Consider the following 13152-nt stretch of genomic DNA (forward strand, 5'->3'; position numbering starts at 1 on the left):
ATATTCATTTTGAAGAATCCATTTGACGTATTATGCCAATAATTGTTTTAAAGTGCAATTATTTATACTTATGAGAAATTGGGAATTTTAAGCATTTGGTCCGAAAAGCCAATATATCTGTTTTATTACAGTTTTTACAGTTAAATGTGCTCTTCGCACTTGACCATCCATGACATTAATATTATTTCCTTTGTGACTTAGGCATTGAAGTGTTTTTCGTCATATACAACAGTATATGAAGAAATCTAATCTAACATAGCACCACTTCCTTTCAACCTGGCTTTCAAAATGAGCTGATGTTGTCTTTTTACTACTTTTGCCATAACTATTAACAAAAAAGTTGACAGCTGTAATTCTCTAACATGTATTTCATTCTACAAGTTAACTCAACAATATCAAATAAAATACACATGTTTATGTTATTTTTGCGTTAGTAGTCATTCCACAACTGTCATTACCGATAACAGAAAGTAGTCTCACTTCGCACCTGCGTGGAACAAATCGGATTTCTGATTATTATTTCTCTGCAATAAAAGAAGTCTTCATTCTTATAAATTATAAATTAATGTTTTTATTGTATATTTTATTGTATTAGTTAAATATGCAGAATGAAATATAATAGCACATTATTGGCTAAGGTAATGTGACTACAGGCCTTTGAGTTTGACTACCCTGGTTGTAGACATTAAACATAGCTGATTTTTTTTTGCAGTATCTAAGCTTGGATGAATTGGGTAGTTTTGCAAAGTTGCACTGTAATTAGCATAGTGGTCCACCAGTTTACTTGGTAAAATGGCTTTTTACTCTCTCTTTGAAATGGCAAGTCTGTTTAAATTGCCTGTAGTATTAAACATATTAACACACCGACAATCTTAGACCCCAGTAAAAGTCCATGCTTAACCACCAGAATCCATCTTGACATCTGTTTCTCTTCCATATATCACTCTTTCCTCCTGTCCACTGCTTTCCACCAGCATTTCTTCCTCTGCTGATGCTCTTTTCCCCCCTGAAGGTTCTCACTAAAACGCTTTGTTGCATCAGAGCTTTGCAGACTTATTCTGCAACAATGGTAGCTCGGCACTGTGGTATGTTTTTTGACTGAAAGCACATCCTGTCACTTTTCAGAGCTTCTTTTGCTCCTTTCTCCCTTTAGAAGTGATAATGGGTATTCAACACAGGTAAGCCTTAGTAGGCAGATATGTATATTCAAAAATTAATGCAACTCTTTACACACACTTACACACACACACACACACACACACACCCCACCCACACACACACACACACACACACACACACACACACACACACACACACACACACACACAACACCTTGGTATTCAAAAACTGAAGCTGTCCAAAGGCATTGACGAAGATGCATGCACACGACTGCAGATGGGAAAAAAATTTTTTTACAGGAATAAAAAAACAAAAAACATGAATAATAACTATTCATCCATCTTCCTGCTTTACTGAATTCCAGGCTATACTGAGTGTGTATGCAAGAGATGTCATGGTGTGCAAACATTAGGACCCAGATGCAGACTGAAAAATTGAGTATTTAATAAAACAACAAAACCACAAAAAGAAAAAAAAAAAAAACAATCACGAAGGAGGAGGTAGAAGGCATAAAGAAAAACTCAAAGAGAAAAATACCTTAAACGCTGGGAACACAAACAGAACTGCAACAAAACAAACCAACGTATAGACACTGGGGAGCACAGAGAATAAATAGACTAGGGAGATGGGGATGATCAGACATAGGTGAGACACATTAGGGCGGGGTACGCAACCAATGTTGACATGGTACACAAGGAAAACTACAAAAAGAAACAAAAGCCCAGAAACTGAAGGTTACAGAAAACAAAGAACAACAAAAAGTCCAAGGACAACTGTCCAAACATAAGGTGTCTGGATAAATGCAGAGATTGTGATGCTATATGTCTACATAGATCATGACTTCCTGGTTTGATCCCATCACACGTGTGATCCACATAACTGTGAATTTCCTTTTTCTTACTGCTGTATTTCCATTCCAAGAAATAATAATGAACAGACACGGAGGTCACAGACAGGGAAGAGGGAGAAAATGAGACGGATAGTGGACAGTGAGGGGACAAGCAGACATGTATAACGTTCATTTAATACAGAAGCGGAAGTGAAGCTTCTTCTCCTGCTTCTATTTCCCACACTGTACATAACATAACAAAATAGACAATTCTGACAAAAACGCTTGTTTTGTGTACGCACACCCTAATTACATGATTTAATTTTGTGTCCATGTAAACAATGGAATTAAAAATTCCAATCGGCACAAATTTATGTATGTCATTTTGTCTTAATTTTTCCTTGTCTATCATTTTTAAAGGGTCTTACAAATTATATTCTTCTGTCTAAAGTATAAATATGACATTGGGCTCAAACATTGAGTATCAGAAGGATTATGTTTGGAATATAAAATAATTAAAATGAAAATACTACTTTATTTTTTTATTTTTAAATGTATCTGCTTCAACACAGTCACCACACCAAGGATTCAACTTAATGGCTCGCCCACATGGCTGCTTTTACGTATATGGTTTAATCTCTACCCACTTTTCATGGCTGGTGCTTCAAGTGCATGAACGTGTGAAGCAGGTTGGAGACATGTGAAGGTAGAGTGTGACAGTTCAGCAGGATAAGATGAGGCAGATGGAGGTAGCAAGGGTGAAGTAAGACAAGTTCATAAATGGACAAAGTAAAAGATAACGGGTGAGTGAAAGTGGTGAGGCAAAGGTGGGGAGAGAGAGAGAGAAAGAGATGGATGAATAGGGAGATGTCAAAAACAAGGCAGGAGACAAGATGGACACACGGAGGGAGAAACTGACAGGGCTGAAAAGATAGCAGGAGGAAAGAGAAAGACAACAGGGGGGCAGCGGTGCGAGGACGAAAATATACAAAGGGTGGACAGAGAAAAAATGGACAGAGGTGGAGAAGCCAAAGCAACAAGTCAGCTGAGGACAGAGGGGAAACAGCCTGAAGGAGGAACCACAGGACGAAACGGAGAGGATGAAGGGAAGACGGGATGGATTTTAGTGACAGAATGAGAGAGGAGACTTTCATAAAGGACCAGTTTGACCTCACACACTGAGAACATTGCGGCGAAGTGGGGACATTTTGGCTCGTCAGGAAAAGGATTAGGTTTAGGATTGTGTTCATTTTTTCTGTAATGGTTAAAGTTGAAGTATAGGGCAAGGGAATGTATTAAATGCCAATGAGTAACACTTAATTAAAACAACACACACACCAAAATTACATTGAGCACATTGGTTCCAGAGGGCATCTAATTACTTTCCATGATAGCAATTTTCAGATGTGTTGATATAGACAGATTATTCCTGATGCTTAATGACTTCTCTAGAGGGAAATCATTTTTAAATGAAAATATATTAGTGTGGACATCGTCTGAGATAGCAAGAGGTGGAAGAGTTAGGTGACCTTGTGCTGGTCAGGAATGTTTTTTTTTTTTTTATCAAACTCGCAAGTGGAGTATGCAAGGAACATTAGAAAAGTGTGTGATATGACCACTCTGACATATTGTTAAATACACTGACATTAAATAGTTATGTTTTACATTTTAGCTAGTGTAAGGGTGCAAACAACAGCAGGCTATGTATACTCTACGCAAAAGATGGAGATGGACTGAGCCTCTCTTCCATACAGATGAAACGGGGAAAATCATGGGGGCAGTATAGATACGATGGTCCAATCAGTCAGGAATATGACGAAAACATCGGCAACACCAAAGAGTTATATTCCACATTAATGGGACAACTTGCATTCAGTGGTCTCACATTCCACTGACGCAAAATCCGCTTTCTTCCTGCTTTCTCTTCTCACATGCCAGGCCTGTTTTTAAATCAAGCTTAATTTGAATAAGTCAGTCATCATCTACCACTTTATCCTCCACCAGAGGGTCGCGGGGGGTGCTGTGCCAATCTCAGCTACATCGGGCGATAGGCGGGGTACACCCTGGACAGTTCGCCAGTCCATCGCAGGGCCACACACAACTAGAGACAAACAACCATTCACTCTCACACTCACTCCTACGGTCAATTTAGAGTGTTCAATTTACCTAATCCCCACATTGCATGTTTTTGGACTGTGGGAGGAAGCCGGAGAACCCAGTGAGAACCCACACACACACACGGGGAGAACATGCAAACTCCATGCAGAAAGGCCCTTGTTCCAACTGGGGCTCGAACCCGGGTGCTAACCACTACACTACCGTGTGACCCATTCATTTGAATAAGTATACATTACAATATATACAATCACAGAGAGACAGGGCGACTTAAGAAAAACAAACAGACCAAACAAAGAAGATAAGCGACAGCAAATGCACGCACAAGAGAGAGGTGGGACTATGACATTTTCCCTATTGCCTTATTGAATGTCTAATGAAAACACAGGGGTGTTGTTTTGAGTTTTTCACATTTTTTTTCTTTTTTTGGCAGATTCTTCAAGACGTTTTCATGTGGACAGCCCCTAACCTACAATAGAGCGAAGGTCTGGATTCCCACAGATACGAACATCGTCTACAACTCAGATAAGCACAAATGATTCCTGTGGAGCTACATACAAAAAGCTGTTAGGATATGTGTGCTACAAAAGGAAGGGAAAACAGAATAACAAAGACTCAAAGAATAGCAAAGAAGCAATCTGGGGAAGTAAATGATAAATAAAAAAAAAGAAAATTAGTCTAGAGAGATAGGTGATGAAAGACAATGCAGGGAGAAGAGTTGGAGAATGAGCAGTGAGGAGTTTCACAACTCAGTATAAAAAGAATACCTTCCCGACAAGTCTATTAGTAACACAGTCAGTTCAAAGACATGAAAACAAGAATGAATGTGCTCATACACCTCAGAGATTGGGAGTGCAGCCGAGTGAAGCAGAGAAGCTGAAAAGCTAATGGCTATAATGTTCAAATAAAACCACAGCATGCTGTTCACTCTTGCCACTTATAGTCAATTGTGAGCTTGTAACGAGTAAAATTCCCTTCTATTTTAAATGGATGCACACAGATTTTATGTTGAAGAGACTATTTTTTTGTTGGCTGTGGCTGCCCACATGTTGTTTTTGACAACTGAAACTTTCAACATGTGGCGTTTGATGTATGACACTACCCAGGCTCTTGTAATTACTGCCCTCCTGCCAATTCAAATGACCCCAATTCCTGAAAAATGTCACATTTCCTCAATCATATGATGTTTTTTTTCTCTGCAGAAACAAAGCAGATATGACAAACTGGTTCAGGGCTGGATTGGAGCGGGTCATATGTGAGAAAGACTTTCTGTCATCCTTTTATTTTGTGGCAGGAGTACAGAAGACTGCCGGTGTGCAAGCAGGTACAAAAAGCTGTTTCACTGTGAGAGGCAAAGTTCCTAAATATGAGAAAGCGAGATAACAAAAAGAACAAATGGAGGGAGGGTAGTGGTGGTGAGCTTTCCAGTCTCTTTTTGTTCTTCAAGGAAAAAAACTTCATGACATCTTTGGTTAACAGAGCTCCAGTAGCTGATGTCACACAACCAAGGTAACAACCTCTGCCAGGAAACAACGCTGTTCACCTTTATAGATGTAGTATATACTAGACAATACATAAATCCGGCAGTATTTCTGACAACTTGTCTTTTCGCCAGCTTTTTTCATCATAAAAGTGAAGGTGGTGGAAAAATGTTGTGCCAAAACTGTCAGAGAACATTTTACCCGATCACCACAGACCCAGAAAAGAGGCAGCTGATTTTGTGGTTAGCTCTTGGTGAATCATGGACTCGGACTAGATTTACATCAATTATTTACATTACAGCCGCTAAAGCTAACGTAATGCTAACGCGACTTCCAGTGACAACAACTATCTTTAGCCAGTAGACTCCACAATTTAATGTTTGTCACAAAGCCAGATTGTGTCAATTTGTTTCCCTCCAGGCTCTTGTAAACTTTCAGTGACTCTCTGGAGTAAGATGAAGGGAGGTTAATCAGGAAGTTGAAGATGTGAGGATACTGCAGGTCTGGAATAATGTCCTCTCTGGCTGTTCACAGACTCGTAAAAAACACAACGGGGGCATTATTAGGATCAGATAAATTCACTCCATAATGTTTTGCTATAAATCGGTCGATCTGTGGCAATAAAGTGTGCAGTGAACTCTGACAGCTTGAATCCAGCACCCTTCCTGTTTATTTTTGCTGCATCGTATGCTACCAACATGGCGGTTGAGAGAAACTGAACCACATCTGGAGCTCTATAGCGACTAAATGTATGCAATAGTACGAAAATGTTTATTTTTTTATGTTTTTTGGTAATTTTGTCAGAGTCCCTCATCCTCCTTTTTTTATTTTTTGCATGTATTTATAAACAACAATATTTCACTCATTTTCTACCGCTTTATCCTCCACATGAGGGTCGCGGGGAGTGCTGGTGCCAAATAGTTAAAGTAAAATGCAATGAATCCACATATTACAATGCAGTACTGCCTTGGTTTAAGAAAAAAAAAAGTTCTTTCTGTTCTGTCTTATGCACAAGCTCTCTTCTGTTAAAACATTATTAAACATTACTGTCTCAAAGAAGCAACCCCCATTAAATGTCACAAGGACAAAAAAGACTTTAAAATCTTTAAGGTCTTGAGAACTAAAGGTGAATAAACATTGAATGAAGCTACGCTGGCAATTTGCTGAGGTGCCTTCTTTACTCTTTAAAATCATAAAGGTGAAAAATGTCCCTACATAACAGGTGAAACACAGCTTACAGGACAGTCAGAGTGGGTCTATAAATGCCCACAGTCCTTGGAAGGTGTCTAATCAGGTGAGTAAGTGACCCGTGTAGGGTACTTACAGTACAGTATAGTGCTCCGCCAACAATTTAGAAGACATTATATTGAGTTAACAGAGCTTAACTCTGGTCCAAAACGAAGTTCAAACAAAGTATGTTGAGGGGTTGAAACAACTTTTTAAACTCAAATAGCAAAACAGACGATGACAAGTGTTTACTATTGTATACAGAAGAGACCCACAGAAAGCCCAGTCTTACAACAGAAACTTATGAGACCACATGTTCGATCCAATATCAAATACATAGGATATGACTCCATTCACTCCATTTGTTATGTGATACACATAGTATCCATTATGTTCACTTTGGCGTGAAGGAAGCAAGCTCTAAAAGGATGCTAATCTGCAGAAAAAAGAGTCAAGAAGAAAGATATTCCATTATACATTCCATTATACAGGGCTAGCTCATCAAATGCTGTGTTTCCATCATGGTGCATTTTGACTGAGAATAGTACCTTTACTTGGTAGGAGGGGTGTGTGCTGTGCCCGATGGCCAAGTAGCATGACATGGTACCGGTGCGACAACAATGTAGGGCATCGTATGCAACACAACAGACAACAATGGAGGACATCCAGCAGCTCTTTTTTTGTCCTGCTCAGTTTGAGGCTGTTCCTCTCAACAAGACATCAAGCTGTGTATGAGAATAGACTTTGGGCATTGAGAGCCAAGAAGCCAAAGAAAAACAGGAAAGCCTGCCACCCAATCAGCTACCGTCAAAGTAAACCTTTCCACTCAGTGGAAACACGGCTAACGTAAGAGGTTAACCCAACTTCCATATTGTGGATAAGATATGAAAAAGTTTTCAAAATTAGGTGTGGGGAAAAAAACATGTGGGAACCCTATATATAGTAAAAATGAAAGAGGCCAAACAGCAGTAAAATGCAAAACATAAATTGATGGTCAGTCTTGGTTACTATGGGAACAGTGCCCTACAATTAACTCCTTCCATTAGACAAGCTTAATTTCTTCATTTATTTATTTGTCAAATTGTAAAGGAAATCGAAAATGAATTATTTTAATTTTCTATGTGTAAACACATTTTCGGTGGATAGTATTAGAAATGAGTGTATTTGTGGGACATCTCAGGTTGAACGGTTGTGAAATAGAGTCAAGGTTACATTGAATTACATTACATTGAATGAAGGTAGAGCTGCTAAGCAGGAGGAAAAGAGGAAGACCACAGAGGAGGTTCATGGATGGTTGTGGCATCTCCAAAAGGGAGAAGCCAAAAGAAGAAGACCGAGATCAGTGGTGAACAAAGATGAAGGGTTGTTGGTCTGACTGTGGGCCACATACACCTGTACACGTGTGCTTCTTTGTGTTCATGTCTTGTGTGCTTTACTCTGAGACCCATCTGTGTTGCCTCAGATGAGCAAATCTCACAGGTCATCAGTGAGCAGAGTGCTATTTATATTTTTCATTATCCTCTCTCTCTCGCCTCTCTCCTTTATCCCCATTGCCTCCCACCATCTCTCTCTCTCTCACCTCATCTTTCAGCTTCTCTCTTCACTGATCCCACCTGTTCTAACTCTGGTCTCTTCCACCTTATTTCTTAGTTGTCAATCGCTTTCCGAACCTTCTTTCCCCATTTTGTCTACTTTCTCTTTTTTTGTCAATTTCTGCACCTTTCTCTCATACTTAACACATCCACCCTTTTCTCAACTTTGCCAACAAAACTTTTCTCTATTAACTCACTACTTCAGCAACTTCTCAGAGTGGGAACTATCTAACCTTGACGCTGCACATCTGTTTGTGGACAGACAATCCCTCTAAAAAAACACACACACACGACTAATGACAACCGCTGCAGCCACCCAGCTGCCCACCGTTTTAAACAGCTGCTACTTACTCAGTGATTTCTTCAGTGACTGTGTGTTCAACCTGGAGTCGGGAGTTGACTTCGATGAAGTAGTGCTTGCCATGTTTGTCCACCAGGAACTCAACGGTTCCTGCGTTCTCATATCCCACCTGCAGCAAAAACACGAAGAGGAAAAACTGTTTTAATGATGTATCCAAGTGATGATAACAGTTGTTATAAACAATGGAAAAAAAGCAGCACTCAATCATCTTAATGAGCCGTGGAGACAAAAGAAGGAAAAAACCCTGTCCTCTCTGTGTAATCATAACTACATCAAATGAGTAAAGAAAAGGCACTGTGTTTTATTTGAATAGAGGGAGAATAGCCCTTTCATCATTTCTCTGTAATGCAATAATTAGATCATTAATCAAGAGGGATAAATTGAAAGCATCATCAATATAAAAGACAGTTTTCCCATATATCTTTCAGCTACAACTGCAGTCAGACTCAATTGCCGTCATTTACATTAAATGTAAGAACATTTCTCTCAGCTTAATTGAGTTAAGCATGTAAAAAATGGTGTAAGAAAGACAAATTTACATGGAGACAATCAACATATATGCTGGAGGTACAGTGTTTATCAATGAGTACACATTACATTTCCTGGAGAAAATGCACAGATTCATAAATCCAATCTTTTCCATTATACAGTTCTAGTCCGGGTCAGCTCAGCTCCATTAGGGATAGTACCTGGTGTTTTTTTTAGTACCTGCTCTGGCAAGGAAATAATAACGATAATAATAATGAAACAAATTCTAATAATAATTGAAACAAATTCTGTGATTTTCAGGTTCTCAAATGTAATTATTCTCTGGTTTCTTTGCTTCATATTAAATAAATCATTAAAAAACAAGGAATAATTTTGGTTTGTGGACAAAACAAGACATTTGAGACCATCGTCATTTTGCTGGCCCACGTTTCAACATTTTCTGGACCCAGCAATTACTCAATTAATCAAGAAAATAATTGCCAGATGAATCTATTGAAAATAATCATTAGTAGAAGAGGTAGTGTCTATGTTTATGTTTAGATAACATTGATAGTAAGTATATATAATCTACACCAATGCCAGCATTTTCTACACACTACTTTATCGAACCCAGTGGGAGCTACATGCGTAGTGTGATGCCATATAAATGCTAGATAAAATAAAATGTATTATCATCATTATAATGTCAAGACACTCAGTTTACAAACATGATTGGTGTCCCAAACAATTTCACCAAATCAAACCAATCTCAGTCTTGTTCAAAGTTCCTCATATCAGGCCCAATCATATCACTGATTACACACAGACATGGAAATTGACGTTTTCAATAGCCTCCCGCTTTGTAGTGCTTAGCATTTTAGCAGCAAAACACCATGTGAACAAATGAGACGGACACTCAAGCAGAAAAAAAAGAAATCTATTGGTAAATGTTAAACCAGCCTAGTGCCTTGAGGATTGTTTTGACTTCCAACATTTGGTGAGCATAACAAATGTCAAGACAATCAAAAAGAGCAGACGACATGATTCCAAACACAAAGATTAGAATTCAGCGACCGAAAACAAATTGAACAGCAAGAATATAACCTCAAATATTGGAAGAGAAATCCAACAACCTTCTGAGTGGCACAAAAACACATTTTCCCCTTTTAAACAACACATGTGTACTAATGGCATGTACATCTCTCATTAAGCCCATGCATTCCTAATAGAATTACATTTTCAGAACACAGTATTCACATGGAACGTATACCTTTTATGACATCAGTCATGTAAAAATAATCAGACGTGTTTTCTCTGCTGAGAGAAATTAGTCTCATTCATGGCATCTGTGCTTTCCCACAGGTTTTACCACAGAGACTCATTAAAGGGCCAATGCACACCTCAACACGCAACTTGACGTGCATACAGATTTCAACAAATTAAAATGTATGGGTTCCACGCACTCGCGCTGACAGGACACAAGGGAGCCATCACACACAAACACAAATGAGCTCCAGACAGTCTTGTGAAAATCAAAACATTAAAGTGCATGTCTATAATTCCTGCAAAAGCAGAGGTCTCAAGCTTGTGGTGACCCCTGGAGGGAGAGGCTGACAGAAGATTCTTGAAGATGTGAGTAATGCATTTGAACAGTGGAAGGCTGGACTAGGCAGCAGCCTTTACAGACAGGGACAACCTAAACAGACACAAACTCTAACAAACACCATTGTGTCACTCCATGTTGGTCTCACTCTGCAGCAGTAAGTCAGTCAGTCAGTGTCAGCAGCAGCCAGTGTAACAGACAGTGTTTTATATGACAGCTAAGTCAATGGAGGAAAGGTCACAAGGGCACGTTACTTACTATCAAAAGTGTGTACAAATGCACATTTAGCTCTCAACTGCTGACCACAGTGTGTTTGCTTCATGCTTAAATGATCCCAGCACAGATAAGATGGAGGCACACTGGTGTCTACTTTCTTTGAATAAAAAGTAACACATGTTTAAAGCACGTAAACAGAGAGACAGAGAAAGAGAGGTGTGGGCTAGAGCTGTAATCGGGCCTTAAAAGTTAGGCCCGACAAGGCCCAAGCCCGACAAGTACATTTTGATTTGATTGACACATTTATAGCTTGATATTATTCAAATGTGCGTGCGCACACAGCTCTTTTGCCTTTTGTCAAGAATGACTCATTTAGACATTTACATTGGCCACATGGACGTTGGAGCAAAGAAAAAAATAAGTGTTGGATACTACTCTCCATGAAGTTCCCGCTGTGCTTCATAGAATGACTTCGGAAAGTCTATCAAAAAGCCCAGTGTGTTCGGTGCCTCCTCAGCATCCACGTATCTTTCTTGTGCTAATCGAAACGCATACCCTAACCCCGCATTAACCGGGCAAGCCCGAGCCTGGCCCGAGCCCGAGCCCGTGTAAAATTATAGAAATTAAGTCCAAGAAAAGAAATGCTTTATGAGCTTCACATTTTTCACTGCCCCCTAACATATGCCTGGCTAGAACTGGCCCTCGTGTAAATGGGGGACACAGAAAAGAGGTACTGTCACTCTCTTGCAACAGGGTGTCAAAATTCAAATGACACAAGGACTCTTGACAGGAAAAACAGCAACCAGAGTTGTGTAGCTAGACAGGGGAACACAGGGAAAAAGGCTTGTTGCTTCATAGTTTCTGATGTTGCTGATTCCAAGGTCAAACCTGAGCATAACTTCAATCCATGGATTTTTGAGGCCTTTTAAACATAAAGATAATGTGAGGCATAATTGTTTTGGAGCAGAACATTAGGTCCCAGAAACGCTGCTGCTGCATCCTTCATGGCCAGAGACTCAAATCATCATTTCCTGGTGGTTGATTATCCCAGGACGAGCAAGACACTAAAGATGACTCAGGCACATTAGAAAACAATGTATGGAGGGTTCCTGCAACAAAGGTAGAATACACTTGTGCTGACTAAGGTTTGCAGAACTCTGTGTGATGCCATTTAGTCTGGAGCAAACTGGGGTAAAAACTGCCCAGCCAGCCAGAGATTTAATTTTTGTTCCTAACCGGTAGACTTCGCTGCCAAATACAATTTGTACCCTCCACCACACACGGGGCAACATAAGGGCCTGGGGCCGAGTCTGACCCACAGACCAGTTTTATCCAGCCAGCAACCTCCTCACAGTTTAGGTGACTCTTGCTTAGCTCAAGTGACAGACCATACATTGCCAGTACAACATTATTTCTATACCATTTCTTATGCTCAAATTAAGGTCCTTTTGTCTTTTGCTAGAGCCAACCCTGAGGATATATATGTTTTACAGTGCAAAAGCCAATGGAAATTAACTTGAGACATTATTATTCGGCAGCAGAGGTGAGCTTCTATGAGCCTGGAAAAACCAAACAAATTCAATAAGCTCCAACACGTGCAATCCTTAGCAAAGAAGTGCAAAAACCCCATCTAGCAAGCACTGTGGAAACTGTTATTAAATAAGTGACATGTGAAATCAAACAAAAGCCAATTTCCAGCTCTACATTTTTATTCAGGGACTCACTTTTAAGTCCTTGTTTATTTTCAACTGCCTGACAAGAAGCCACTGACTAAAATGGGCAATAATAAGCGTGAAAAAAAATCTTTCATCATTTTTTACGAGTGGTCTACAGAAAAAAGCTAACCAAGACTGTTATAAACCTTCGACATGTCTAATCTGGAAAATGATTGGTAAATAAAAACTCAGCCAGACAACTGAGCTTTTGTCTCACAGCTCTCTTTTATGCAAAATGATATTTATTTATTTAAATTTTATTAACTTTGGTATGTACATATTTGATATGTACAACAAACACTGGAACATTTTATATATAATATATAATATAACCTTGGCTGCTTTACAGAGCTTGATGAAGAGCTGACCATTTGAATCAGGTGTGTTGGAGCAGGGCAACATCTAAAACAGGCAGGCCAGGGGTCC

The 13152-nt window shown here is 39.4% G+C and overlaps 1 protein-coding gene across 1 annotated transcript in view; it reads right to left on the reverse strand.

The window, feature by feature from the left end:
* The window catches only part of LOC122766696 (pyruvate carboxylase, mitochondrial-like), a 329387-nt gene that overhangs the window by 251402 nt on the left and 64833 nt on the right, over positions 1-13152 (reverse strand). The window contains exon 10 of the mRNA XM_044021770.1: positions 8715-8833. Within this exon, the coding sequence (XP_043877705.1) occupies positions 8715-8833 (119 nt within the window). The remainder of the gene's footprint in view (positions 1-8714; positions 8834-13152) is intronic.

The sequence above is a fragment of the Solea senegalensis genome, linkage group LG3 (genome assembly GCF_019176455.1).
Source record: "Solea senegalensis isolate Sse05_10M linkage group LG3, IFAPA_SoseM_1, whole genome shotgun sequence".
Lineage (NCBI taxonomy): Eukaryota > Metazoa > Chordata > Actinopteri > Pleuronectiformes > Soleidae > Solea > Solea senegalensis.